The following is a 27,919-nucleotide window of genomic DNA, read 5'->3' as shown; positions in this document are numbered from 1 at the left end:
TTGCAGTAGCACTATTTTTGTGAAGACCCACCCACACTATGTACAACTGAGTGTCATGTCAGACAACAAGACAGCCAAAGCATAGAGGTCAAGCTAGATTTATCGCCAGTCTGCTGCTTTGCTATTCGATGAAAGCACCCTATTAAACAGCATCGTAAAATGGCTGACAGTCCTGGCCCTCCATGCTCTCCAACGCAGGAGGTAAGTGCAACCACAGAAATATGATTTTAATACAGCTTTGCAGCTAGCTTTAATAACTGTTGCCCTTAGCTCTATAGGACATATTGTGAACTACTAAACAGTCTACAACCTTAACCTAAAGCCAATTTGTGGCTTTTTGTTGTTGTTATTTTAACTACAAGATCTTGTAAATTTCTTGTTGTTTTTGTGTAGTTTTTGTAGTAAATGCATACATTAGCTTGTATAAAACATGTAGATTCATGTTGCCACATACAGCACCAAGCTATACCTTTCATTGTCTGGCCTTGGAACTGTTGGACTGTTGTTTTTCAGACGCTGATAAACATTGCTCTAAATATAGCCCATCAAATTAACGACCCTCTGGCTAACAAGCCTACAATAGTTATTCTCCCAGGTGTTGGGAGTTTTAATGAATTACAAAGCAAACCAGCAGTGCAGCACACGTAATAAATCATGTCATGCTTCTCAAATAAATTAATGATGCTTTTATAGCTATAGGTGATGTCCTTTTTGAGCATCGATTAATTAATCAACCACTAAACCAGTGACAGACTGTGTGTAATTAAGCTAGGAGAGCATTTCTCTGTGTCCATTGTTGTTAGGATGTTATCGCCTGAATTTGGTGTCCATTTCTGTTTTACAGCTTTGTCACTAATTGCTCTCCATCTATTGTCAGTAACTTGATCCTCCCTCTCTTGATAATGTTACTAACGACAGTTGTCCCCACGTGCAGTTAAAAGTTAAAAGTTGTTCCAAATGATATATGATCACTGACAGTTGCAGTTGAGTATTGAACTATGTATTGTAGTGTCACTCACTCACTGTGTGCTAGCATAAATGAAGTTGTGCCGCATACAAAGCGATGTACTAGCTGTGTACTATAGTTATACACCCTAACTGCCTTGTTGTGGAGACTTCTTATAGGGGTGGCTAATGGTGGTGCATGATTTCGCTTGGTGGCTCTTTGTTCCATCAGATTGGTTGCCAGATCATTGACCAACTTCCTACATGTATGCTCTCATGAAGACATTGATCGACCCTTTCATCAAAGCTTTAAAAACTGGGCGTTTATGAGCTGTGTATGAGCTGTGTTTTTTCACTGTGAAAGAAACTGATTTATAATGCTTGTATAGCTGAGACTATCAAAGCTTCCCTATAACTTCTTGTCACTGGTTGAATCTGTATAAGCTCCACCACATCAAAGGATATTATGTTTAATACACCCCTTTTTGACTAACTGATAATCTTTCTGCATATGTTACGGAAATGATTATAGTAGGGGAAATTATTTCTCCCTCATTTCTTTCTGCTCTTTAAGTGTGATTTAAAACTTTCTTCCAGCTGTGCAAATGGTTGCTTAGTGAGCAGAGACTCAATGTAGAAAAATGCATGTACACACATTGTGTCAACCTCAGCCAAAACTTAGCCATATTTGAACATTCCACTTCAGCTGCAACATCATCTACCTGACATCTCATTGCCTTATGCCTCAGGATGTTGTTATGCAATTGCAACCTATAATAAGATGCTGTAAACAGGATGTTAATATTGTTATACCTTTGCAATGGTAAGGGGTTATCCAGAGTCAGTGTAATGTTTTTAAGAGTTTGGGGGTGTCTTAGTTAGTTCCCAAATGACGCAATAGGTGGATACTGTTGACATCTTGTGTTTATATCTACTAATTATTAGTTACGTATCTTTTGCTGTAGTGAGTGTATTTCAAGCAAGTGTTGAACAAATAACAGATGTGATGTCATTGCATGACGGTGATTTTTTGAGGGGGTGGTGCACTTTGTAGCTACAGCGCATACGTCACATGCGTTTATTCCAGTGCCAGCTAGTAAACTTTTGTTATTATAAACTCTATGCAAAATAATGTTATAAAGAAAATGTTATGAAGCCTGAATGTCTGATTAGATCACTAACGGTATCTCAGGTTTAGTGTGTGGGTCATGTCATCCTGTGCAAACAAGTCATTAGTGATTATTGGAATGGAAAAAATGCAACTTGGAATGTGCATTAGGACTGGAGTGGTATGTATTATGTGTACACAGTGTATATATGTGATCGAGTGTCAGGTGGTTGTAAGTGTAGCTATGGTAATTGAGGGCACGCACGCTAGCTACGCTTGTAGCTGTTGCTATGATTGGAAGTGGCCAATGTATTGTTGTAGTGTGGTATGCATTCAGTGCTGCTGTGGAATATGGTGTTTGTGTTTGCAATAACAGCTATTGAGAGCACAAACAACGTGTCATGGTCACGTAGGTGTGTGCATGTTCACATCTTCTTCTAAAAATAGCTACTACCTCATTGGTTTATGTGTACTGCTACTGGTGACATGATTGTACAAACACAGCCGCATATTATGTATAGTGAGTCACTCATAATTATCAATTGCATTATGTACCGTATAGCAGTTAATATTTGGGGGTAAACAATTCGTGGTTTTCGTGGTTGAATCCCAGCACAAATACTTTACCCACGAATGAAGCGACCTTGACAACCTTCACCTGCGGTGCAAGCAGCAGCCACGAAAGTAAGATACACGAACAGACTAAATATTGTTCAACCACAAATATTTGCCCCCCCCCCCCCGAAATTATCTGCTATACGAGGCACCTCCTAAACATTGTTGACCATTAATTATATTGAGTTTGACATGTACAACGTTCCCTGGTGCATTTTAGGTGGTGGGTGCTTGTAATTCACAGCTGATTGCCAGCCTCTGTGGGCGTTGCCATGGGTAACCAACCCTTTGAGGCTATTGTCGATAATTATAAGATGTGTTGTTTAATTAGATTACAAGTCTGCTACTAGCTGTGTGAGATTGCTAGCCTGTGAACTACATACAAAGGCACCGCTAATAGTTCCTGTTAAAAGCTTCACACTGCTTCTGATGTTGTGGTAATGTAATTAGTTATTGCCGTGCATTGTTAGATAGCTAATTAATTGAGACCTGTTGGCTATGAATTGGGAAACTCCCCTCCCACACAATGAGTAAATACGTTCCATTTAGATCGTGCATGGTTGCTATAAATAGTACTTGTCAGTGTAGGATTTAGTATCGTCAAAGCATTTTTGTATTTTGGGCTTGTTTTTTATGCATATGCGTTCATTCTTTGTGGGGGGTATTACCCCCTGTCATGTGATCCCTCCCCATGATTCACAGGAGTTTAGAATGTAGTCACTCTTAATTTAATCTGTCACCAACACTCCAATAAGTGCGTGTACATGAAATCAATCCTGTCTGACAATTTACTGGGAACTGTACGATCGACTGTAAACATCGCGTTTGTAATTGTAAGCCTTGTATTGTAACTACACGCGTGATATTGTGAACTGTGATACTGGTTGTACATAGGATTGGCAGTGCTATTGTCCTAGCAACGTTTCACATTGTTTTTAGTCGATTGTCTATAGTGCTCATGCATACTTGGGTAGTAATAAAGAGATAGTCTACTAAGGCAGGTTGAAACACATGTTAAACGGAGACTTTGGGACCCATTAACCTGAGAGAGAGACTTCAGGGTGACCACAATAGACAGGTTTCACTATAGTAGTATTTCTGTGACATATTCTTAAATATTTGTGTTGGTGGGCAATTTGTTTAGATAGAGAAATACAAACAAACAACATTTTCTAAATAGAAAGGAGCAGTTTTCACACCACGAGAAAGTGTTATCAAAGGAAACAAATTTAGTCAAAACACTTAAAACTTTGGCATCTTCCGGTATGCACGAGAGTTCGAATATGCTTTTAGTGTCGAGTAGTTTTGTTCCCAACCTCTAAGTCTCTCTCACTCTCTACCCATCTATGTAATATGGCGTGTGACATTTACTCTAGTTAATGGAACCCAGCATACCCTATAGTTGCTTACATGTAACTGTTTGTGTTGTAAGGGGTAAACAAGTTTAGCTGTAGGCAACTGTTTACGTGATGTGACGATGTGTCTGTATATAGTGAAAGTGTCGATGTCATTAGCAACCTTATTCAGTGGATGCCCATTAGTCCATTAGTCAGTATAGTCACTACTTTTAAAAGCTCGCTTCACTGCCTTCCTGTGCCTTTATTGTGGTGTGTGGGGGACTCCACAAGTGCATGCATTAGTCATCACCTACTAGCTGTGCTGTGTGTTGATGCTGTCCTAGCATGTGCTCATGACTGTACAATTCGTTTGTCATCATCGTGATGTAAGTTTTTAATGTTTTTATCGGCCATACCTCACGTCCATGTTCATGCAGTGGTTTATTATTTTCTGCAAGCTTGAAGTGAGCTCTTCAGGTGATGTGTTGAACTCACTGTGCCAACTTTTAACTCTCTTCGATTTTTATCTAAACGGCCCCAAAATTGACACTGTACGTACTACCGTATAGCGGGTAATTTTCGGGGGACAAAATATTCGTGGTTCAGCAATATTGAGACATTTCGTGGATAATATTTTCGTGGTTGCTGCTTGAATTGTAGGTAAAGGTAGGCAATTGCAAGGTCGCTTCATTCGTGGGTAAAATATTCGTGGTCAGACCTCCAACCACGAAAACCACGAATATTTTGTCCCACGAAAATTACCAGCTATACGGTATACGGTATACGTTGCTTACATAGCCTTTGTTCGTGCAGATTCTGGATATCCGTGAGATGATTCGCAGCACTCAGACACAGCTGGATGAGATAGGAACCATGTTCCCCGAGAATAGACCATCAATAGTTGTCGAGGTAAGTGTATAAGAGAAATCGCTAGCATGAATGGTGGGTGTATATTAATTTATGATAATAGTAACCAAGTTGAACCTGTCTATTGTGGTCACCTCACTACCTGGCCGACCTCTATAATGCAGTCGAGTCCACAGAGCATGTGTTTAACCTGTGCATGTGTTAGCAGGCCACCTCTTTAGTACCACTGTTGCTCTGACCAAGGTGTAAATAGATTTCACTTTAGTGCCCTTTTATAATTGTACTCCATCGTTAGTAGTCGTTATTGCCTGTAGTGTGGCTCGTGGTTATGTGTGGTATTTGAGTATTCAAGGAATGGTGGTCTTTGTTATTGTCTGGCTGAATGTTTTGATATAGCTGGAAATGATATGTTTGCATTAATTGATACTAATTAGCTGGTTAATTAATGCTCATTTCTCAAGACACCTGTCTAACTTTGTACTAGAACTTTTCTCTGGGCATACTTGTGATAGGTGCGTTGTCCCTGAACGTATAAACCGAATGACCTAGTGCTAGTAATGAAATAAATTAACGCCAATAACTAGTGTAAGGATGTCTAGTGAAGCTGTATGCATGCATGCTAATAATTACGTGTAAGCATATATAATGGAGTTTGACTGCACCACATCTTTCCGTCCAGGAGGAGAATGAGCTGTACGCACAGTTAGAAGAGTATCATCTGAAGGAGAAATACCTGCTAGCCGTCAACGAGGGGCGTGTCAACAATGGGGAGGGGCTAGACCACTCTCCAGAGCTTCTCACACCATCTCCAACTGTCAAGTAAGCGTATCTTGTTGTCTATTGCCCTAAGAGAATCGTACGTACCGTATTACTAGAATGTTTTGCGAGCATCGAACATCATTAATTTTATGAGTGTTGTTTGCTTCACAAAAACATAATCGCAAGAGCCTACATCGGTGCAGAACGAAAAAACTTAGATCGCAAAGTGACCAATTTTCTGCTATTCGTAAAGATTTTCACTAGCTAGTAATACAGTATACAATGTACCTGTACAGTAGGTTTCATGTACACACAAATGTATGTAGGAGTCCGCCTGGGAGCAGATACTCTCTCCACCTGCCTGTAGACCAACCTCCTGACCACAGACTCCTCACAGCGTCCCAATCTTACGCCCCACCCCCGACCTTTGACCCCCACTCGATTGAAGACTCTCAGGGCATATCTAAGAGTTTGATAAAGGTCAACCTTCCTGACAAACAGAGAACCATGGTGAGTGTGGTGTATTCACTTCCACACGTCTTGAGTGTGATAATTATTGTCTGACCTATGAAAGTGTCGAGGTATCGCATGTACACACAGTGAAAATTGTCTGCTGTGGTCACTTAGGTCAACCTCCACAATACAGCTCGGTTAAAGAGCCCTATGTGTATGTGTAGCCTGCGTGTGTAAGTTTGTACTGCATGTATGTTAGCTATAAGTTATGCAATAAGTTGTGTTGGTTTGCCCAACAGACAGGTTTCACTGCATGTACACTTTTAAAGCCTAACTCAAAGGGTAGCTATAGTATATGTATCTGAGCCTTGCAACAACATACATGTAAGTTACACAGTGCACTATAATCACAATGAAGCTGCTGTTTAGCTTGATGTTTAGTACCTCACTGTTCCAAGGTACATGTATCAATTTCAGCCATGTCTCAACCCACATCATACACTGTATAGTACACTTAGTCTGTCATTTTACAGTGCACATGTGTTTCAGTCCTCCTACCCCACCCACTTTAGGTGAACGTAAAGCCAGACCAAAATATCCGACAGGCTCTCATGAAAGCTATGAAAACTCGATTCCTCTCCACTGCTCAGTGTGTGGTCTATGTTCTCCAAAAAGACGGCAAGCTGCTCATTGATTGGGCAGCGCCTACTACTGTACTGGGAGGGCAAGAGGTGTGTGCGGGGGTGGATGTGTGTGTGGTGTGTGGGTAGGTGGGTGTGAATGAGTGTGATGGTGTGGGTTGTTAGAGGGAAAGGTGTGTGGGTTGTTAGAGGGAAAGGTGGGTGGGAGGTACATGTACATATAATACAAATGTTTTGTGGTTTTTCATCTAATGATCTTTACCCACTCCCAGATTCAGGTTGCGTACAAGAACAACCTGAAACAGAGCACCATGGCTACCAACCATCACAAATTTGTGAGTGCTGCAGCTATGCCCAATTTGTATACAATGTATGAGCGAGATCTTTAGTTTGAAAACATTGCAGAATTTATGCATGCACTTGTGTATTACTTTAGTAGCTTGCAGCACCAACACTTTTACTGCTTTCATAACATAGTCTAATGTACATGTACATTGTACATGCTGTTACCTTATACTAAACCCCCATTTTACAAATATCTTTGTTCCTTTTTCCTCAGGTAAGACGGACATTCCTGGCCTGGCAGTACTGTGACGTGTGCAAGAAGCACCTCTTCCAGGGGTTCAAGTAAGCTGCTATACATCACTGTATAGGTGTAGATATATACGTGGTTAAAGCCCCACACCATGAGAACTTGTCTGCTACATGTAAATCTGGCCTCCGAACTGGCACAACTGTACAATCGAGTTTTGATGAAAACACAACCTCATCACAACGTATCCTAGTGTATGCTTTTCAATGGTGCAATATTAAATTTCATTTCCAAGTACTGAGTAAGCCGGTCTAACCCCCCCCCCTCAGGTGTGATGTGTGTGGGTTTCGCTACCACCAGCGATGCAGTCCCAAAGTGCCCATCAGGTGTACCTATGTCGACGATGACCTACTCTATCTACGGTGAGACGACATGGGTGCATGAAATTGAAATTTTTGTCTTTACTCTTCATTCATTCAGAGCTAATGCATTACTTGTAGTTTAGAAATATTGTGTGAATGAATTCATCCGTGAGGTATCTACATGTATGTACATGCACGTAAAGGAGTGTATAAACCAATTTCGAATCCTCCTTCTATACATGCATCTGACATTGATATTGTACATGTAGCTTAGATATTTACTGCATGTTTCGAATTCATAACTTCCCCCCCCCCTCTCTCCAGTATCCTATCTGGTCAGAATCCCCCGGCAGCAGTGCTCCCCTCGTCCGTTCCCCACACTCCTTTATTAGCCTCGCCCTACTCTGCCCTGTTATCTGGGACAATGGAGCCACTACGATCCGATAGCCCCCCTGACACCACTTTCACACCAGCACCACTGGGACCTTTGAGGTATGGGTACAGTACTAGTCTGTCATTGTAGTTAATACTACACAGGGTGTTCTACATTAGGATTTTAAAGTAGAGGGGGATCTTTGCATAGCCGTCATACAACTAGTACCTGAATGAAAATGTTGGGAGGAGGAATTTGAGCCAGAGGGGAGATATCCCCCTATATGACACCTTGCTACACCAGTGTGTTGCTGGTAAGGACAGCCTGCTTTATAAATTCATTTGTTTGCTACAGTGGTACATGCATGCACGCACATGCGACAGAATACATACTCTATTACTAGAATGTTTTGTGAGCATCTACACCATTGATTTTGGCTTGAAATGCTTAATTGAGTGTCTATAATTTATTGCTTATAATGATGAGTATAGTGATTTGCACATTGTTAAAAGACCCCCTCCCCCCTCCCCATAGGCGAGTATCTAGAGAGCGTTCGACCTCCACCCCCTCAGCCATAAACCCTATCTCAGTTGGACGATCTCAGAGCGAGGATGCTCGATTCTCACGCAGTCAATCACCCCACTCGCGGAACACTGGCTCCGTTACACCCAACTCCGCCCTTCTAGATGCTACCGGGTGAGAGTGTGAGGGTGTGTGAGGTGGGAGGCATGTGGGTGTATGGATATTTATTGTGAGTGCAATTTGCCTTTACTCGATTGCTTTCAAAATGTTTTTACAATACATGTACAAGTATAGTTTCTAGAAAATTTCAGCAGTACAAATACACACATGTATAGTAGAGTTCATTATTAAACTATTCAATAGCTACAATATGTTCTGTAGTAGATTTTACTCAAAAGCAGTATTCTTTCTGGTTTGGGGTCAGCCTAAACGAACTTGGTTCCTTTTCATGCTCAAACATTTTTAACATGTTGTTGACGCAAGCGAAACTTTTCAGCGTGGCACTCTCAACTATAACAGACCCACTAACATGTTTTAAGACCGAATTGCCGATATATTCAGGTTTGATATCTGAGACACCTGAGAGAAATCGAAATTTCACTTTCGTGTAGCATTTTGGTATGACTTTGAAACAAATAATTATTTTTATTTTTATTCCACTCGGAAAAGTAATCTCAATTTCGATTTTAACTTCTGCAACTATGGGTACCACTTTCTCTCTTAAAATCTCAGTGCAGACTACAAATTCCATACAACTTTTATGGTTCCTGCAAGAATAAAAATGGAATGTATGGAAATTAATGCTGTGTATAGCTTGACAAATAAATGGATTCACTTCACATTGTTTATAATTATACACCCCTTAAAAAATCAAAATCAAATTCGTATGCTTAATTGTTACAAATAAAACGCCAGAGATACTGCGCTGTACGTTTTTGTACAGAATTCTTTTAATTGGCTTCCAAATCTCCTTTTTATATTGGTTGAATATTATAGTAGCTGTAAAAAATGTTTCCCCTATTCCTTTTTAGGATAAACTCTGAGGGGTGGTATAGTTATGCTTGACTGTATAATAGAAGACATTGTTAACCCGAGGCGCGTGGGCGGCCACGGGTTATAGTAGTCTGTCTGTTTGTCTGTTTGTTTGTTTGTTTGTTTGTAACGAGTATATCTACTCACCTGGATGCCATAGCACTGCGTTTGCAGCATAGGTAGTCTTCACACAACAATATCTTGGTTTAAATAGTGGCAGATTTTGATGTTAAAGCTTCTTTGTCGAGTAAAAGCGAGCAAAAGCTAAGAAGCTTAAACTTGCCACGTGGCCTTGAGTCAAGGTACGGGATCACTTCAGCTGAAAATACGTAGTCAAGGCTTGATTATGTATTTTCAACTGAAGTGATCCCGTACCAGGAACAATTGTCAAGAAGTAGAATTGTGACTGGTTGTTGACTGACTCTGGATCCTATACGTACTCCAGCCTGGAAGGAGCCATACTTCTCTTAGTCTAGAAGACTCTAGGCTTCTTTGCTGTGATCCCAGTCCATAGTGCATGTCTCATGCATGTACGTTGTTAGTTTAGTTTTATTGCTCTTGAGTTGCTGTGCTCTGCTATTCATACATGCTACATGCACTGCATTATCACTCTTCTGGTTTCTTTATTATCACGTCAACAGCCGAGGGTTTGCACTTTAGTGCTCTAGTATAACCATTACTGGTAAATTACACACGTACATGTATACTCTGGAGTGCAAGTAATGACAAGTTACGTACCGTTGTATAGTTTACAACTTTCACATGTACGTACCATTGGTGTTATTGCAGAAATCATTCTCAGCCCCCAATGTTGTTCCACTATCTTCTGTGCACTGTATGCTTGTGATATTGTCAACTGTCACTTTATTGCATTCCATGACCATGGTGACGGTGTCTACTGCTGCATCTCTTTTCACGATAGCTGGACCCTCCTCGTTCATCTCAAATTGATCATCCTTTTTCGGTTGGAGGGAGTAGCCTCCAAGTACAAGGCAGAACAGTAGCAAACAGCCAAGCCTCTTCATGTCGTATGCTGCAATTGTAGTTGCTTGAGAGTGTTTTTTTTTTTTTATGATGATTGATGCAGATGTACATGTAGGGCTGAGGCTTTTTAGCACTTGTTGATTTAGATTGCTTGTTTTTTTGTTTATATACACGTTTGCTGTGTGTGGGTGGCTGAATGTGTGGAGTTTACTGAATTACAACAAGTGATTGGACCATTGATTGATGCTTCAGGCTTCTGGCTTGTCCTAGACTACATTATAAGCCATGCAGTTGAACAAATAATAATTATTGCTAGAGAAAAGAACCATTTTGATTGATACCTGAGGTTTCTGTATACATTATTGGAGGGGATTGGACCATTGATGCATACCTCAGGCTTCTGGCTGCAAATGTTATGGCTTAGTGTGCATTTAACAAGAAAGATTGGGCCATTGTAATTGATGCCTTAGATTTCTGGCTGCTATTGCTATGGCGCCTATAGTGTACATTTTTAACCAAATACGAGAAGGGAGGGACCATAATACTTGATGCCTTAGGCTTCTGGCTGCTATTGCTATGGCGCCTAGTGTACATTTTTGAGGGACCATAATAATTGATGCCTCAGGCTTCTGGCTGCTATTGCTATCCATGGCCTAGTGTACATTTAAGTAGAAAACACCTAGCCAAGATTAAGTGTTTTAATCTGCATGTGTGCCGAGGATGGACTCAAGGTTAACGTGGTGCGCCGAGTGCACTACGTAACCGAGAGTCCATTCGAGGGCACCAGCATTAAAACACGTGATTTTGGCTAAATGTGTTCTAAAGGTTAGTGCTGTCAGGTGATCTCTAGCCTTGTGCATGTACAGCCTGCCATTTGTACAGCTTGACCTGTTGAACCAGTTTTGTACCCAGCTATACATTTGAATCCATCTATTTTTCATTTTCATGAAAAAAGTCACACTTAAGTGTGCATGTGGATTATTTCACATGCTTCAAACATGGTCACCCGATTACTTTTAATTTGCTGGAGATCATGTGATCAGCAGCACTAACTAAATTACAATAAGGGATTGGACCATTTTAATTGATGCCTCAGGCTTCTGGCTGCTAATACTATGACCTAGTCTACATTTAATCAAATTACGAGAAGGGATTGGACCATTTTTATTGGTGCGCCAGGCTTCTGGCGCTGCGTGTGTGTGCTTTGGTCTAAAGTACAGTTAACCGTTACTGGAGGGGATTGGACCATTTTGATGCTTTAATAAGGATTCTTCATCCGGTGTTAACTATGTATGTCATAAAAGTTTCCTTTTAAGGTATTGCGTGTTAATGCCTCAAGATTACACATTGACCAAATTTCGGCAGGTTACGGGGCCAAATGTTTGTTTGATTGATGCTCGAGGCTTGTTGCATTTCTGATGATCCAGATTGCCTACCGTTATATACTTGCTTATAATTATTATACTTGTGGGAAAGTAATATAGGTGTTTATTCATAATTATGATGAATGCATTCATTGGAGTCAGCTATATCTAAATGTAGCTAGAGCTCTGAGTGTATAAAAGCTATGAAATTATTGGGGCAGTGAAGCGAGCCCCTTACCTAGTGTGCAACATTGAGATTTTGTCTGTCTGTCTGTCTGTCATGGACTGGCACGATATTCGTTTTTTGTACTCGTGACCCTTTACCAAGTTTTACGTGAATTAATGCGCATGGGCACACTGTCTAGCTCAAACAAGACACAAGACACAGACACTCTTGGGCCACAACTGGCTAGCTACACCATAGATAAGAGTAGGAGAAACTGAAGTACCCTCGAAGTACCATCCGTGTATCTCCGCGGTGTTAATCGAGGCTTACTTTTTAACACGAGGGCTAAACATGAATAATTCATGAGAATTGTTTTGCTGTCTGTAAGAAGTCCACGAGCAGTTCTGCTGCTAAACATCAATCATCTCATACTTGAGGCCATTTGGGACACAGAACACTATTTAGTTACACAGCCTTAGCTAGAGTAAACAACTGATTATCAAACATGTTCTATTTTCGAACGCTTGTTCTCGAGGACAGCGGCTCAGAGCACTAAGCTGATAGTACCTAGGTATAGACTAGGTAAGGCTCTATTCAAGTCCGAACTCACGGCCAACAAAAAGCTTCCTCGGCGGAGTGACAAGGCCAAACACTAACTATTGGAACAGATTTAGCTCGAACATAGCCACGATTCTTCGAACTCTCTCTCTCTATCAACAGAAGGCTCGCTACAATGCATGACCGTAATCTACAACTAGTAAACTATGTACAGCTCTGGTTTCAAGGTCTGACTGCAAGCCGTTAGACAATGGTGGCCTCCAAAAGTGAGCACCTTCTCCATCACTAGCTGTATCTTTTGGTAGGGTGTAAATGTGCGTACAATGATAATTATGCCTCAATTATGCAATGAACATGCATACCTTTAAACAAAGTTATCACCAATTAATTACACAAATTTCCCGGTCAACTCTCACTTTCTAGTAGGTAGTAATTAGTCAATATGGACCCTCCCCCTGTTCCAAATGTCCATATGAAGTCGTATCAGATCCAGACGGGTGTACAGCTGTGATTTTGCAGATGTCCTTAATTCTGATACAGTTTTCACGAGGTAAAGGAAAAGTGACCTTGTATACGTATGCTAATCTTCTTCTTTCGTCGATTTTCAGTTTTAATTGTGAGCTCTACATCGATTTCCACACTACTTTTATGCCTCGATGCTCGTTCGGCCAAACGTACATCTCGAGATTAAACATTGTGATGCAGAACACAGTAACGGATTGGAGTTATGCTCTCATCTGATTTCTTGTTTTCATGCTTTCTGATGATTCCCCTGGCCAATCCTAGCAATTTTTCACATTGCAAATGTTTTTCTAGTCGTACAATACAAGCTGATTGTTTACTTATAACAACTGGTGGCTGTGGGAAAGTACATAGGTTCAAGTACCACCTGGTGCTTATTCACATGTTATTGTAGATTTGGTGTACTTCCTCTTAGCTGTGTTGACAACTATTGTGACCACCAGTTGATAAAGTTCTGCTTGCCTTGATTTCTTGCAAGTTTTTGCATCCTGCTATTGCACGCGAATTGTAATATGAACTGGTTATAATAATGGTCTACTTCGCATAATTATTTGCATTCAGCAGAATAGAGGACTTAGATTTGTCACATAAATTGACCATTAATTTTTGTTGATATAGTGTTTCAAAAGCAGGAAATGTATATTTCATGTACAATGCTCAGTCTCATATACTATACATATAGCTCTTACATACAACTAATTGCATGCGTAATAACACCGTAACATTCAACGGCAGCTGAAGTTATGAGAGTATGAAGCTATGGAATTAGTTCCAGTATAACGTTACTTGGAGAGCCATCGCCGTCCACAATTCGATTAAAATGATGGAAGTCAGGACCGATGGTCTTCTTGTCACACCAGTAGACGTAGTGAATCGTGACTACCTGAATTATCCAACCATCATTTCCGCGCTCTTTGAAGAACATTTCTTCTATGTCCTCTTCTTTAAGGCATTCACTGACCTCTGGTCTGAAATCTGATATTTCCAACTCCCATGTGATGTGCCCCCCTTGTCCAGGTGGAACTGGCAGTACATAGTAGTGGTTTTTGCCCTCTGCACGTATCCAAAATTCATGTTGATTGCCTGATTGTGCACCCGGTTGATAGCTTGTTGCAACAAAAAGCTCAAAGCTCTTCAGGGAACAGTCTGCATAGAAATGAATCATATACTATAGTTACAATCGTGCAGCTGCAATATGAATGTCTGCTGTGTTTGCTTATAGAAACCTCTCCTTATAGTTTGCAGTTATAATTATACGAAGTCTTGTTCTCTCTACGTGGATCTCTCCTATACCAACACACACACAGCAATTTGGCTACTCACTGTTTGGGCAGGTTGGAGCATTTCGTTTAACCAGATGTGCGTCGCTCTCTTTAAGAGTGTCCGTAGCAGCATGATCATCACTAGCTGTATCTGTTGGTAGGGAGTGAACTCCCAGCAGTGAGCACAAAATGATGATTGTAATCATGCTCATTTTATGAAGATTTTGAGGCGCTTTTTTGCTGTTGGGTTTTCTTCTGCTGTCTTATCTGATAATACAGTATGCCTTAAATACAATTTCATTAGGTAATAGTTATTACATGACTATGAGTGCCACAAGCTGTTTATTGGCCTGGTAGTAGATTGTGGTTAAAGGCCTAAAGATCATTATCTACTATACAAGGGCCAATAAACTGTAACTAGCCTTGAAAACCATTTTCTGCATAATTATAGAAACCAGTTAGAAACCACTTGCTGCATAGATGTGAAGGTATAATTTGTTCTGTTTTTGGTGGCTGGATTTACAATATTATATATAGTAAGTGCATCGAAACCATGCATAAGCTGCATGTCTAGTAAAAATTTACCACAGGAACCGTAAATGTCTCAGTCATGTATCACTTATAAAAGCAATGATTTGAAGTATTGGGTGGGCTCTGGTCTCAAAAAGGTCACTTTGACCATAGATTGAATAGGAAGAGGGATTGGAAACGGAAGTAGCGTCACGTGACATTTTACATTGAATTTGCAGCATGGCACCAGAGAGCCTTTGATGTCAATCCGTGTTACGGTTGCTCAACACGCAGGAAACAATGTTTCATGAATTATGATCACTACAAGATATTCAGAGCCCCCCTAAAACGTCATTCTCATGCCCCCTAATGGTGAGCACCAGTTAGAAAAGAAAAAATACATTTTTGCCTTTTGTGAAGAGAGCTAGAGGTACAAAACGTTCTTTAATTGTCACGCTATGAGATCTTTATGTACCTAGAATGCTTCTAATATAGCTAAGACTGTGCAACTCATCGGTGTACTGTGTCCTATTTGGTCTCAAGTGTCAGTTGGAAGTGCAAGTTTTAGTACAAATGTAGTATAATCTAGCAGACAAGTCAAGGTACTAGATTTTACCAACGTTAGATACACATGCAGCCTCGATTAAACCCCGGCGTAACGCGGATATAATTCGAGGTAACTTCCGTTTCCAATCCCTCTCCCTATTCAATGACTTTGACCCAGTACATATAATTATTGGCCCTACAATATGCTATATATTGGCACAGCTATTCCTTTGATCTCAGAGGTCAAAAGGCAACAACATGTCATTATCATCCTCACAGTTGTTCCCACCCAAAATTGCATTTCCTTCTTTTTGACAAGGCTTGTGTGTACACTGCTTAATACGTGTAGTTGTTGTTACGTCAATTACTGCATGAAAGGCATCACATAATGCACTCGCCTCTAGTTTATGCATTATCTCACTCTTGACCACGGGGGCCCCTCTCTCAGCACTCCCCCAAAACCTAACCACAGTCTCATGACCCCCGATCTCTAGCCCGACAGGGTACGAAGGGCACGTGACTCCAGCTTAGACCCGGTATACTGCCAAAATGTAATAATATCCACGCTTCGGATATGACACACTTACTCTTGCAGTTTAATGTATAGTTAATGAGGAAGCATCTTAACTGCGGCCTTACCTCGGTTATAGAGGCGCACGGGCATGGCCCCATATATCGCGCATGTGTGACCTATTCTGTTACACGTGCAAAGTACAGCTCTGACTGACTGCTCTAACTGACTGCTCAACTTTCGAGCCTCCCACCCTCCCTTTCAGAACCACACCTTTCGTGCAGTAAATGTGCACAATATATAGCTGTTGTATTGTTATTTACTGAGGTGTGACTATAATTATAACTATAATCGTATTATTCACTGCAATTATTGCCTTGACGACGACGACCGCACGTTCGAATAACGGCCGCGGCTAATTTTTTTACTGAAACTGCAGCTAAAAATGTCCTTAAAACTGCATCCAACAATCAATATTATGGCTACTCGTGCAATATGGGATTAATAGCACTCATAACAAGCACTGGCAAGGTTAATGGCAAGCATCTTGATCTTGCAATTGCTCATACGTTGTAGCAATCCACTGATTAACACCATGTAGATTATGGAAGTTCACTCTCACACCTGATGTCTTATAATGCATGTTGCTTTCAGTGCATGCACCTTCACTGATTTGTTTTGATTGACGCCAAAATATTTCTATAGTGGACAATCTGGAAAAGACCAATCGTCGTCGGCTGAGGTCTGGAACTCTGGCACAACATTTCTGAATAGTTTATCTAACATATGCAAGATTTCGTTTAGCTTACATAAGTATACACACTGATTACTACCCAAATGTCGAGTTTTTTGAGTGCCCTTTCGCTTAGCGATGGAAATCAAGTAAAGTAAATTTGTCGGCTAAGATCTAACATAAAGAATGTTGAATTGTCTCTTCTGGTAGCAGCAACTTCATTAAAACTTTTTATATTCTGAGATATTTAGTCTAGATCTGTGACGTCAAAGAAACCGCGATAGAATGACGTTATATACAGGCTTGTAATCTATGAATTTCCTTACAAAAACCAGTACCTACCGCAACGTTCCGCAACGTTGACAAAGCCATTTCTCAGACGTCAGTGAAACGTCACTCAAAGATGGCCGCTCCACACACAGTAGATAGGGAAAGTAGCGCTTAGCTAGTGTTTGACACTACTGGCTGGGCTTATGCATGCAAAGTAAGTTGAAATATCATCAATTTGCGTGAGAAAAAAAATTACTCTCTAGGCTGAAGGCACTGCATGTATGTAATTGGCTAGTTCGTAAATCAAAAGCTATGCCCGGGCTAACTTGATCTACTACATACTACATGGCTAACTCTACACTCCACATGCTAGTATATAAATTAACTAAATGTTATTGTTCAGTGTGGTCACTTTTCAGTTGACGAGAGTCAGATCAAATCTCATGCGATCTTGAGATGAATCTCCATCGATCCAACGGTTTGCAGCGATATCAATCGATCCTATTTCCCTCTTGCCTGTAATGTCCGTGAAGAAACTTGTAACAGAGCTGATGTGCCACCCATCATTATTGTTTTGGACGATTGCAATGTTGGTAATGTCATTCTTCTTGATGCATTGATCTGGGAAATTGAAACTGCTCATTGGGTATGTCCATAGATCTCCCTTGTTTGAAAGGTAGTCATCTCCTGGGAGGTTCGTTAAGATTTGTCTGCGAGTGTTTCCTTTGGCTGTTATCTCGATTGCATGTGTATCATCTGCTCCTCCGTTTAGGACATCACTTGTGAATGCCATTAGGTAGAAGTGGCTTAGGCACTCTTGTACTATCTCCGGTTGGGTCAAAATTGGCTTGAAGGCGGAAATCTTGATCCAAACTTCGTCTTTCGCCAAACTGATAACTTCATCTGCACTCCAAGAAAACATATTAATGTACAATGGAAACTCTCACGGCATACCATACACTCTAAGATTTACCTTTTGATTCATCAATTTCTGTTGGCACTGACTGAGCACTCACAAGCATCAGTGAGACCAAGAAAAGGACAAGATTCTTCATCATCATTCGTCACTGAAAGAAAGATTCTAATGTGCCATACGGTTAACTGTTACTCCTCTTTTATACCTTTCCTCTGCCATGCGCACGTTGCCATATATGGGAGGGTATTAAGGTCGCAGTGTAGTAATTGCTCGTGAATAATTTAAATTTTGGGTTTCTCGTCACAACAATATTTGTAACTTCCAATGATTACAGATGAAACAATGAAAGCTCAGAGTTTGCATGTCTTGTAATCCAATGAAGAGGTGCTAAGGTCAGCTGGAAAACACTATATAAAGATTTATTTTGTTTGTTGACTGCGTAGCTTCCAGATAGTCTTTTTGACCAGTATTCGACCCCTGACGACTTACTATAGAGGGCGATTCAAAGAAATTATGCTCATGGATACCTTATGTACAGCAGTAAATATATCCCCATCACTATTCTACAGTCGCCATAATTATTAGCCTGCAAATTAAGGACAGCTATAATTATATAACTCAGTGCCGTATATCTTTGTTGCAACATACTCTCTTGGGGAAACTTTTCGAGCTGGTTCTGCCCCTTAATAAGGAACAGCAGTCTGGCTGTGTATGCCTTGGTCTAAAGTACAACTTACTGTTACAGTACTAACTGTATAAGAGATTGATTGCTTTTCTTCTGGCTGTATGCATGGTGCATGTGTATATGCTTGACCCTATTAGAGTCAGTTGACCAAATTACATGCATTAGGAGATTGGATCTGATCAGAGGAGGTCGGACACCACTTGACCTTTCTGCTAATTATGACATTTCTTTTACTACCCACACTCTGCTAGATCCGCAGCCATGGCAACACTCGAGGCAACACTATATAGATCTAAACTCTGGAGACTACCATAGTAGCCTGGCCTCTCGATCCTAGCTTTAGAGTCTCGGAGTCTCTGTTCCTTGGTACTTTCCAAACCAGAGTTTATTTCCTGTCTGTTTATTTCTCTGTATGTTTCTAATGCTATATTCTGACTGTTGACTAGTGAGGACCAAAGTAACAGGAACTGACAGAGCTAGCTGTAAGATCGAGAGGTTAGCTAGCTATAGGCTAGGCTGCGGTTGTTTCCATGCAGAGTCTAGATCTACACACTGTAGTATTGCTTCGAGTGTTGCCATGGCCGTTGGGAGGATGTGTGGGTAGTAAAAAGGAATTAGAAATTTTAACAAGGTCATTATTATTAGCAGAAAGGTCAAGTGGTGTCGGACCTTCTCAGGGACCAGATATATCGATTCAGGATTCTGATTACCGTATAGCGCGAAATTTTCGAGGCACTTATATTTCGTGGATTGGCCTCTAAAAGCCATTTCGTTGCACAATGTTCGCGGAATGACTGCTTACCGGAAGCCACGCCTTTAAATATTTGCATGATAGCAGGTAATTCTTATTAACGAACACTTTTCGTGGACTTAATTTTCGTGTAGAATTCCAACCCACGAAATCCGCGAAAATTAAGCCCCTCGAAAATTTCGCGCTATACGGTATTATTTTGTGCATGCTTTAGTCTAAAGTACATTTGACCAAATTATTGTTACAGTAGGGGATTGACAGCTTTTTCAGGCTTCTGGCTGCATGTATATGCTTCAGTCTAAAGTACAGTTGACCAAATCACATGCAGTTGGAGATTAATTGGACCAGATTGATGTAGGCTTCTGATTACTATACTTGTGTACAAGGGATTGATGGACTTTTTCAGGCTTCTGGCTGCATGTATATGTTTCAATCTAAGTACAGTTGACCAAATGACATGCAGTTGGGTTCAGGCTTCACTTGTGTATGCTTTGGTCTATGGGAAAGTACAAGTCATAGATCTAGGTTCAATTACCACCAGGTGTTTATTCATAATGTACATTAATTGGTGTACGCCCTTATAGCTGTGTTGACAACTCTTAATCCATTTTGACCACCAGTTGTCATTTCTTTTGGTTCGTTGATCTGGGAAATTAGTCCGGCCACCTTAACTTAACACTGCATGGGGGAAACACTGTAATGCATACTATACCTTAGATGGATTATAACCTGTGAGATTTCTATACTCAGCAATATACATGTATATGTTTGAGAGGGTGTTTACAAGAGGTGTACCTATTTGCTTCATCTTTCATAAACTTTTGTCTAAATGGCTTGAGCGTACATTAACCTACTCAGCAACTGTTACTGTATGTTTGAAAGCTAGAGTGTGTTATTGTGTTTCCTTCCATACAGGGAGTTACGTACCTTGTTGTGTTAATTGTGTACTCAGTTTGTTAATTATTATTATTTTGTCCCTTACAGAGTGTCGGTGTTGAGTCCAGACTCTGGAGTATACTCGGTGGAGAGTACTGGAGACACCCACCACATACACACCAGGTATATGTAAATAATGTACACATAATTTAGCATCAAAAAGGCGTTCTTCTTAACTTCCCTTTCTGTAGTGATAGGCTTTTACATGTATGTGTACTTGTTGTATGCATTTGATGGGATATCCATTTTTGAAGATTGACTGAAGCTTAGAGTTACTGTCTGTTTTTAAGTGCCCGTATAAGTTGACTTTTAATTTGACTGATTGCTTTTCATGATGCGTTCCTCCCATGCACCCTACAGTAATCGTGTTCATTCCTTGGGCTCTCGTGGTATGGTCAAGTATGCGTCCACTTCCTCCACGTCTCTCGACCATAACTCTGTACTCACCGTTGAGGGAGGGAGACCACGCCGACACAAGAGGGGGGTGAGTGTGTGTGTGGGGGGGGAGGGTAACTGTGCTAAGGCAGAAACTGTGTGGAGTGATAATTTTGTATCATGCTTCTGAAGCATTCTTATGAATCCTTTGCTTATAATTAGGAACCGTCGCTACGTATGTGTACGAGTTAATTGTTATTAAGATGTACAGCTTATTATCTTACTAAATGATGCTATTCTATCCTAATGTCCCGACCCCCCAGGCTAGTAGTGGTAGTCTGGACCACCTGAAAGCCCTGAGCTGTACTGATGAGCGTGCTGAGAGAAGGAGCTCAGTGGAGGGACGCCATCAGAGGATAGAGAGGAAAGGATCTGGCAATGCTGAGAAGTGCCTGGACAAGGCAAAGCGTTCCTCTCTAGAGAGGTACGTAGGTGTAATTAATTAATGTTGGTGATCACAATGCATGCAGTACCCATGTTTTACATGTTTGTACATTCCAACAGATTTCCCTCATGCAATGGGAAATAATTAACCCGAAGCAATGATAGGAAGCTGTTAGGGTAGTCCGTTAGTTAGTGTTTTTGTTTGTATGTCTGTTTGTCAGTTTGTGTATTCTGGCTCAATATTTAGCACTTTTCTTTTAGTGGCCAGTGGCTTCCACCACAGTCCTGTGATTCTGCATGCAGCAATTAAACAACCAAAATGTTCATCGTGCTATTATAGTAGTATGTTATGTAGCTTTACCGCACCATACTTATTTCATCGCCATACTGCTGCATGCTTTTACAACATTCCTCTGATTGTGACTGAGGCATGCATGCTATTCAAACTGAAAGTTTAGCACTTCAGTGCTCTAGTTATACATATAGCCTAAGGCTGTTGTCTGGATGTTCGTTTAATGGCTCAGTTAAATTAATATGAAATGCACTCACATAAATTAATAGCAATTAGTTTGTATTACGCATAAATTTCTAGCACTACGGTACATGTACAAGTCCACCCTCTGTGCTTGTTGAATACACACACAGCTTCCTTTGAAACAGAATGTACAAGTCTTGCATGCCCTGGACCCATAGAATACACACGTTAAATAACCACTCCCCCTCACACACACACACACAGGCGCAGTTCATCTGGTGACCGCCTCTCCATCACCCCTGACAACGTTATTTCGAGCCCTGGTGTAGCCAGTAGCTCGGGTGTAGCCAGTAGCCCGAGTCTATTGAAGACTCATCTTCAACCATACGCAGCCTCTAGTATGGACGTCACCACCACGGGTAGACACAAGGGAGGACGACGGGTCAATGGGGCCACTAGTTACGATAGCAGTACGCTACCATTACGGAGATCACGGAACAGAGTGTCTATGGAGGACAAAACCAAAAAGGTAAGCAAACGATTCTGATTTTTCTTTTGTTAGTTAAGATTGAACTGGTGTTTAAGTGGGCTTATACTGAAGGTTTGCCCGTCTTTCACTAGCTGGTAACCTGTAATAACACTGCCCCCTTCCCCTCCCCAAACAAAATGATACAGAAAAACAATCGAGACAGTACTGATGTGTGGGAGATCCCCTTCCAAGAAATAGAGATAGGAGACAAGATCGGCTCAGGGTCCTTTGGGACTGTCTACAAGGGGAAATGGCATGGTGAGTGGAGTTGAGATTATACAGCCTGTGAATGAAGACCTTGTGGGGCGGAATATAGTGTAACACACTGCTGTAATTATATATTTCATCGCAACTATTTCAATCTTCACATCTGCTTATAGTTGGATCAGTAAAAAAGACGTGTATTTTGTAGCTCAAAAGAGGTCTATCACACGGCCTTTGACCTTTTATGTACATGACAATAGGACTAACTGTTTTAATATAAAAACCTGCATCCCCACATAAAATGCTTAGGAGAAAGGCCCGAGAAAAAAGTAACGTGTAAGTTAATTTGTATGGCCTAAGCTAGCGTTTTTCCCAAAAATGAGGCATGACTGCTTAAAATAGGCCAGCTATACCACGTGATTCTTCACAGTGTCATTATGTACAGTGTACACATGGTCATGCATGCACGTGTACATTGTAGTCAGCAGATTTCTTGTTTCCATCCCTACCTTGTGGGTAACAATTTCATAATTTACTTTCTCATCGAATAGTGTTTCCTATAATTGTACTGAATGAATAGTCTCCCCCTTCCAAACCAGGTCATGTGGCAGTGAAGAAGCTCAACGTGACTAACCCCACAGAGCAACAGTTGCAGGCGTTCAAAAACGAAGTGGGAGTGCTAAGGTGTGTGTACCCTAATGCTAAACTGTGCCTATAGTGTATGCCTCGTGACGCGGTACGTACTTGTGTGTGCACCCTAATGCTAAACTGCCTAAAGCGTATGCCTCGTAACGTGATACGTACTTGTGTGTGTACCCTAATGCTAAACTGCCTATAGTGTATGCCTCGTGACGCGGTACGTACTTGTGTGTGCACCCTAATGCTAAACTGCCTAAAGTGTATGCCTCGTAACGTGATACGTACTTGTGTGTGTACCCTAATGCTAAACTGCCTATAGTGTATGCCTCGTGACGCGGTACGTACTGGTGTGTGTACCCTAATGCTAAACTGCCTATAGTGTATGCCTCGTGACGCGGTACGTACTTGTGTGTGTACCCTAATGCTAAACTGCCTATAGTGTATGCCTCGTGACGCGGTACGTACTGGTGTGTGTACCCTAATGCTAAACTGTGCCTATAGTGTATGCCTCGTGACGCGGTACGTACTGGTGTGTGCACCCTAATGCTAAACTGCCTATAGTGTATGCCTCGTGACGCAGTACGTACTGGTGTGTGTACCCTAATGCTAAACTGTGCCTATAGTGTATGCCTTGTCACGTGGTACGTACTGGTGTGTGTACCCTAATGCTAAACTGTGCCTATAGTGTATGCCTTGTCACGTGGTACGTACTGGTGTGTGTACCCTAATGCTAAACTGCCTATAGTGTATGCCTCGTGACGTGGTACGTACTGGTGTGTGCACCCTAATGCTAAACTGCCTATAGTGTATGCCTCGTGACATGGTATGTACTTGTGTGTGTACCCTAATGCTAAACTGCCTATGCCTCGTGACGCGGTACGTACTTGTGTGTGTTCATGGAATACTTCATCTGTGTCTCTATACTTATGGCTATGTTTTGATTCGGTATCTGTGGTTATGTAGAGTTTGCTGATTGATTATCGTTTACTTTCACTTTGAAACGGTAAATGTACAAAATGTATGTGTACAACGTATTTTCACATCCTAAAGGTCAATATGCATTAGCTTACAACTGACAGTGTTGCCAGCGTACGTATACGTATATATATTAATACTCGAGTTTATTTGGCATCCCCTCCCTCACACACACACACACACACCAGAAAAACTCGTCATGCCAATGTGCTCTTGTTCATGGGTTGGACGTCAATGCCTGAGATCACCATAGTAACACAGTGGTGTGATGGGTCTACACTATACAGACATTTGCACGTTGCGGAGACCAAGTTTGAAATGTACCAGCTGGTGGACATTGCACGACAGACAGCACAGGGAGTCGAGTAAGTGCGAGGATCATATGCATAGTTTTGCATATAATAATAATATAATATATAAATGCATTATTAACCCGAGGCGCGTGGGCGGCCATGGGTTATAGTAGTCGTTTGGTTTGTTTGTGACAGGTGAATCTACTCACCTGGATGCCACAGCACTGCGTTTACAGCATAGATAGCCTTCATACAACAAGTTATTAATTTTAATAGTGGCAGAATTTCATGTTAAACCTTCGTTGTCAAATAAAAACGAGCAAAAGCTAAGAAGCTTGTGACTGGGTCTGCTTACCTGGATGCTCTAGCACTGCGTTTACAGCATGGGTAGCCTCCACACAACAAGTCAGTACTTCTAATAGTGGCAGCTTTCGGTGTTAAAGCTTCGTTGTCTAATAAAAGCGAGCAAAATGTAGCTTGAACAGAACTTGCACATGCGTTACTTATAACTGAAGTGATCCTGTACCAGGTCCAGAAACAATGGAACAGGGTCACTAAAGTAGAAAGCTGTATATACCAGGAACAATGGAACAGGGTCACTAAAGTAGAAAGCTTGTTTTAGCTGACTGGGATCCATGCAGGACCTGGAGCCATACTTCTCTGAGACTCCAGGATTCTTTGCTGTGATCCTAATCCACAGTGCATATATCTATAGTACTACTACCTGTTCTCAAATGTTTCAGCATGCCTCCAGTCTGGTTTAGTTTTATTGCTCCTGAGTTGCTGTGCAAGTCATGCATGATGATGATAACAACATCACTATATGCACTGCATTATATCAGTCTTCTGGTTTCTTTATAATCATGTTACCAGCCGAGGGTTTGCACTTTAGTGCTCTAGTTTCACTCTGGTGCCGATTATTTTTTTGTTTGTGTAAGTATTTTCTGTTCTATTACCCCCAAATTCCTATGAATTAAGTTTCTCCATTACTCGAATTGTTCAAAAAGTAAATTATACTTCTCTTTACTTGCAGTTACCTCCATGCTAAGAAGATCATCCACAGAGACCTCAAATCAAACAGTATCCCCTCACAACTGTGTGTGCGTGTACGTACTATGCCTCTTTGTATTCACCGGTTCATTTACTATAATTATGAACAGTGAAACCGTCTATTGGGGTCACCCCTGTGATACTATCGAATTACAAAGCCCTAAAAACCTCCCATAGCATGTGTTAGCAGGCCACCTTTTAATTATAACAGCCGCTGTTTGTCTGCCTAAACAGTAAAATATCAGCAGTTTTATACCCATAATAATTATACTAGTCATTATAGTACAGATAATCTTTAACTATTCTCTTAAGACATTTTCCTGCACGACGATTACACGGTTAAGATCGGAGACTTTGGTCTGGCCACTGTGAAGACCCATTGGAACGATAGAGGGGAGAAAATGAGACAGCCCACTGGAAGCATTCTTTGGATGGTGAGTAACTATACGTGCATGCATTGGAGTGGTGATTTGCATAACTTTCATAGAAATGTACATCTGTTTAGTACTTGATACCATAGAACAGATACTTTTCCTTTTCACAAATAGAGTATTTTTGTGAGTTTCGTATAATTTTGCAGGGGCCCTGTATACTTGTATGACATCACCATCTATTTTTTGCAATTATTGTGGCTTGTTGAAAATCTGTGAAATATTTGCCATTGAAAATTGCTTGCAATAATTATGGTACGTAGCACTGACAAGAATTTCTGTCCACAAAAAGTTGGTGTAATTATAGTACTTACTATACAAGTGAGGTCTCTTTAAAAACGGTTTTCTCCCTGCTTTCCAGCCCCACCCACTTTTTAGCTGATTACACGTCATCCTGTTTACACTATTGTTTAGAACATTATGGCAGTGGGCTTATAATAGCTTTAACTTTCATTGATTACATCATATTATTAGTGGTTGCCTATAATTATATAGCATTAAAAACCATGCAAATGTTTGGCCACGTGACGGGTCTGGAGGGAAAACAATATAGTATCCAAGTTTGTTTTCCACATGCATCCTAACACAGCATATTAAGTTAATGTTTAACGTGTAACTCCATTTCCCATGCAGGCCCCTGAGGTGATTCGGATGCAGGAGCCTGACCCGTACAGTGCATACTGTGACGTGTACTCATTTGGAGTTGTCATCTACGAGCTGATATCGGGGCTGCTCCCCTACTCACACATGCCTCTCAGAGACCAGGTATATTTAGCGACATGTGCATGCTTAATAACAATAATACTTGTTTTCTGTTTCCCTGCTACGGTTAATTTTTGCGTCCCAAGATATAAACTAGATTATAGACTTTCATTTTGAAGTTTTCATTTTAGCTATAGCTTTTGAGCGGCCATTACTATAGTTTGGATTGTCTCTCTGCAAAGAGTTTGATTTTTGATTTTTGAGAGCTGTTTATGGTATGAAATCACTCAATTATAATGTACTCACCAACTGCAGATTTTGTTCATGGTTGGCTGTGGGTTCGTCAAACCTGAACCCAACGATGCTAGAAAAGACACTCCGAAATCATTCAAACAACTGATGATAAAATGCTGTCAGTTTAAGAAAGAGGAAAGACCGCTATTCCCACAGGTACACAATACATTCTGGTGTATATGTTTTCTGGTCCTAAAGAACGTAATATCCATTGACTTACTGTATAGCATAGCAAGGCATTTTCGAGGGTGAAATTTTCGCTATTTGGCTCGAGAGCTCTCAGAAGAAATTTTGCCGTTGTAATTCGTGTTTCAATGCTGGAAAACCACAGCCACCTACAAGATTTGCATGTGTATAAAATACCGGTGCGTGGGAGTTTCTCCCAGTTTACACGATAACTGCTCTGCCCTCGAAAAATGCGAATTTTGCACCACGTGAAATTTCCCGCTATACGTACAGTATATACATTATAAATTATTGCTAGCTTATACAAGTTATGTGTTGCATGGGCCGAGTTATAAAAACACGTGTCTAGATACGTACGTGCATAATTATAATAATTTCAGAGTGTCACTTTTTCTACTTTCTATCACTATAGTAACATATAATTATAATAAGATGTACAAGTCAGTGTACCTAATAATGTTTATAGAGTTTGTGCTCTCCACATAATGATACCGAACTTTTTTTTTTATGACCCACCATACGTACATGCATAATTATAATCATGTACATACTTATATGCATCCCCCACACTCCACAGATAATGGTGGATCTAATGGATCTCGCCGACAACATGCCCAAAATCAAGCGAAGCAATTCGGAACCCTACAGTTTGCACTATACCCACAACCCTCTCGAGGATAACTATTTGAACTCACCACACACACCGCCCCCCGTACAAACTACAACAGATGCTGGTCAATTGCTTCATCACTTCAACTCGGAAACATAGGGCCTATATATTGAACAGTGGATATGCTTTTTTAGCAATCTATAATTATAGAGACCCAATCGATCGAATTATACGTACACGTGTGCGTACATTCTGTAATATTGATGTCATAGGTTTGTGCTTTACGTGTAATTATTTCTTGTCTGTGTTATATACGCACTGTGGTCCATCTAGATATAATTTTTTTTTATTCAGAGAGAGATGTTTATTTATCAGGACTGCTAATTTTTGTCAATTGTACAGAATTATAAATTATAATAGCGACTGTTATGAATAATTATTATTGTCAACAA

General features: G+C 40.8%; 1 protein-coding gene and 2 long non-coding RNA genes across 3 annotated transcripts; 1 reads left to right on the top strand and 2 right to left on the bottom strand.

Moving 5' to 3' along the window:
• Positions 1–10: 10 nt before the first annotated feature.
• Positions 11–27,919, top strand: LOC135344975 (serine/threonine-protein kinase B-raf-like). The gene is made up of 22 exons (XM_064542287.1): positions 11–201; positions 4,819–4,914; positions 5,552–5,691; positions 5,958–6,141; positions 6,657–6,815; positions 6,998–7,060; positions 7,285–7,352; positions 7,587–7,679; positions 7,944–8,111; positions 8,527–8,688; positions 20,309–20,383; positions 20,621–20,744; positions 20,959–21,119; positions 21,819–22,083; positions 22,230–22,341; positions 22,887–22,971; positions 24,090–24,266; positions 25,228–25,274; positions 25,557–25,678; positions 26,309–26,440; positions 26,693–26,827; positions 27,435–27,919. Exons 1-22 carry the CDS (start codon positions 160–162, stop codon positions 27,624–27,626), a joined length of 2,802 nt encoding a protein of 933 aa, XP_064398357.1. The 5' UTR covers positions 11–159; the 3' UTR covers positions 27,627–27,919.
• LOC135344978 (uncharacterized) lies at positions 8,769–13,652 on the bottom strand. The gene is made up of 2 exons (XR_010397603.1): positions 10,319–13,652; positions 8,769–9,281 (listed from the first exon to the last, which is right to left on the bottom strand). It is a non-coding gene; the product is annotated as an uncharacterized LOC135344978 (long non-coding RNA).
• LOC135344977 (uncharacterized) lies at positions 13,720–14,749 on the bottom strand. The gene is made up of 2 exons (XR_010397602.1): positions 14,464–14,749; positions 13,720–14,286 (listed from the first exon to the last, which is right to left on the bottom strand). It is a non-coding gene; the product is annotated as an uncharacterized LOC135344977 (long non-coding RNA).

This window comes from Halichondria panicea, chromosome 12 (assembly GCF_963675165.1).
Source record: "Halichondria panicea chromosome 12, odHalPani1.1, whole genome shotgun sequence".
Classification (NCBI taxonomy): Eukaryota; Metazoa; Porifera; class Demospongiae; order Suberitida; family Halichondriidae; genus Halichondria; species Halichondria panicea.
This window is presented reverse-complemented; position numbering and strand designations above follow the sequence as displayed.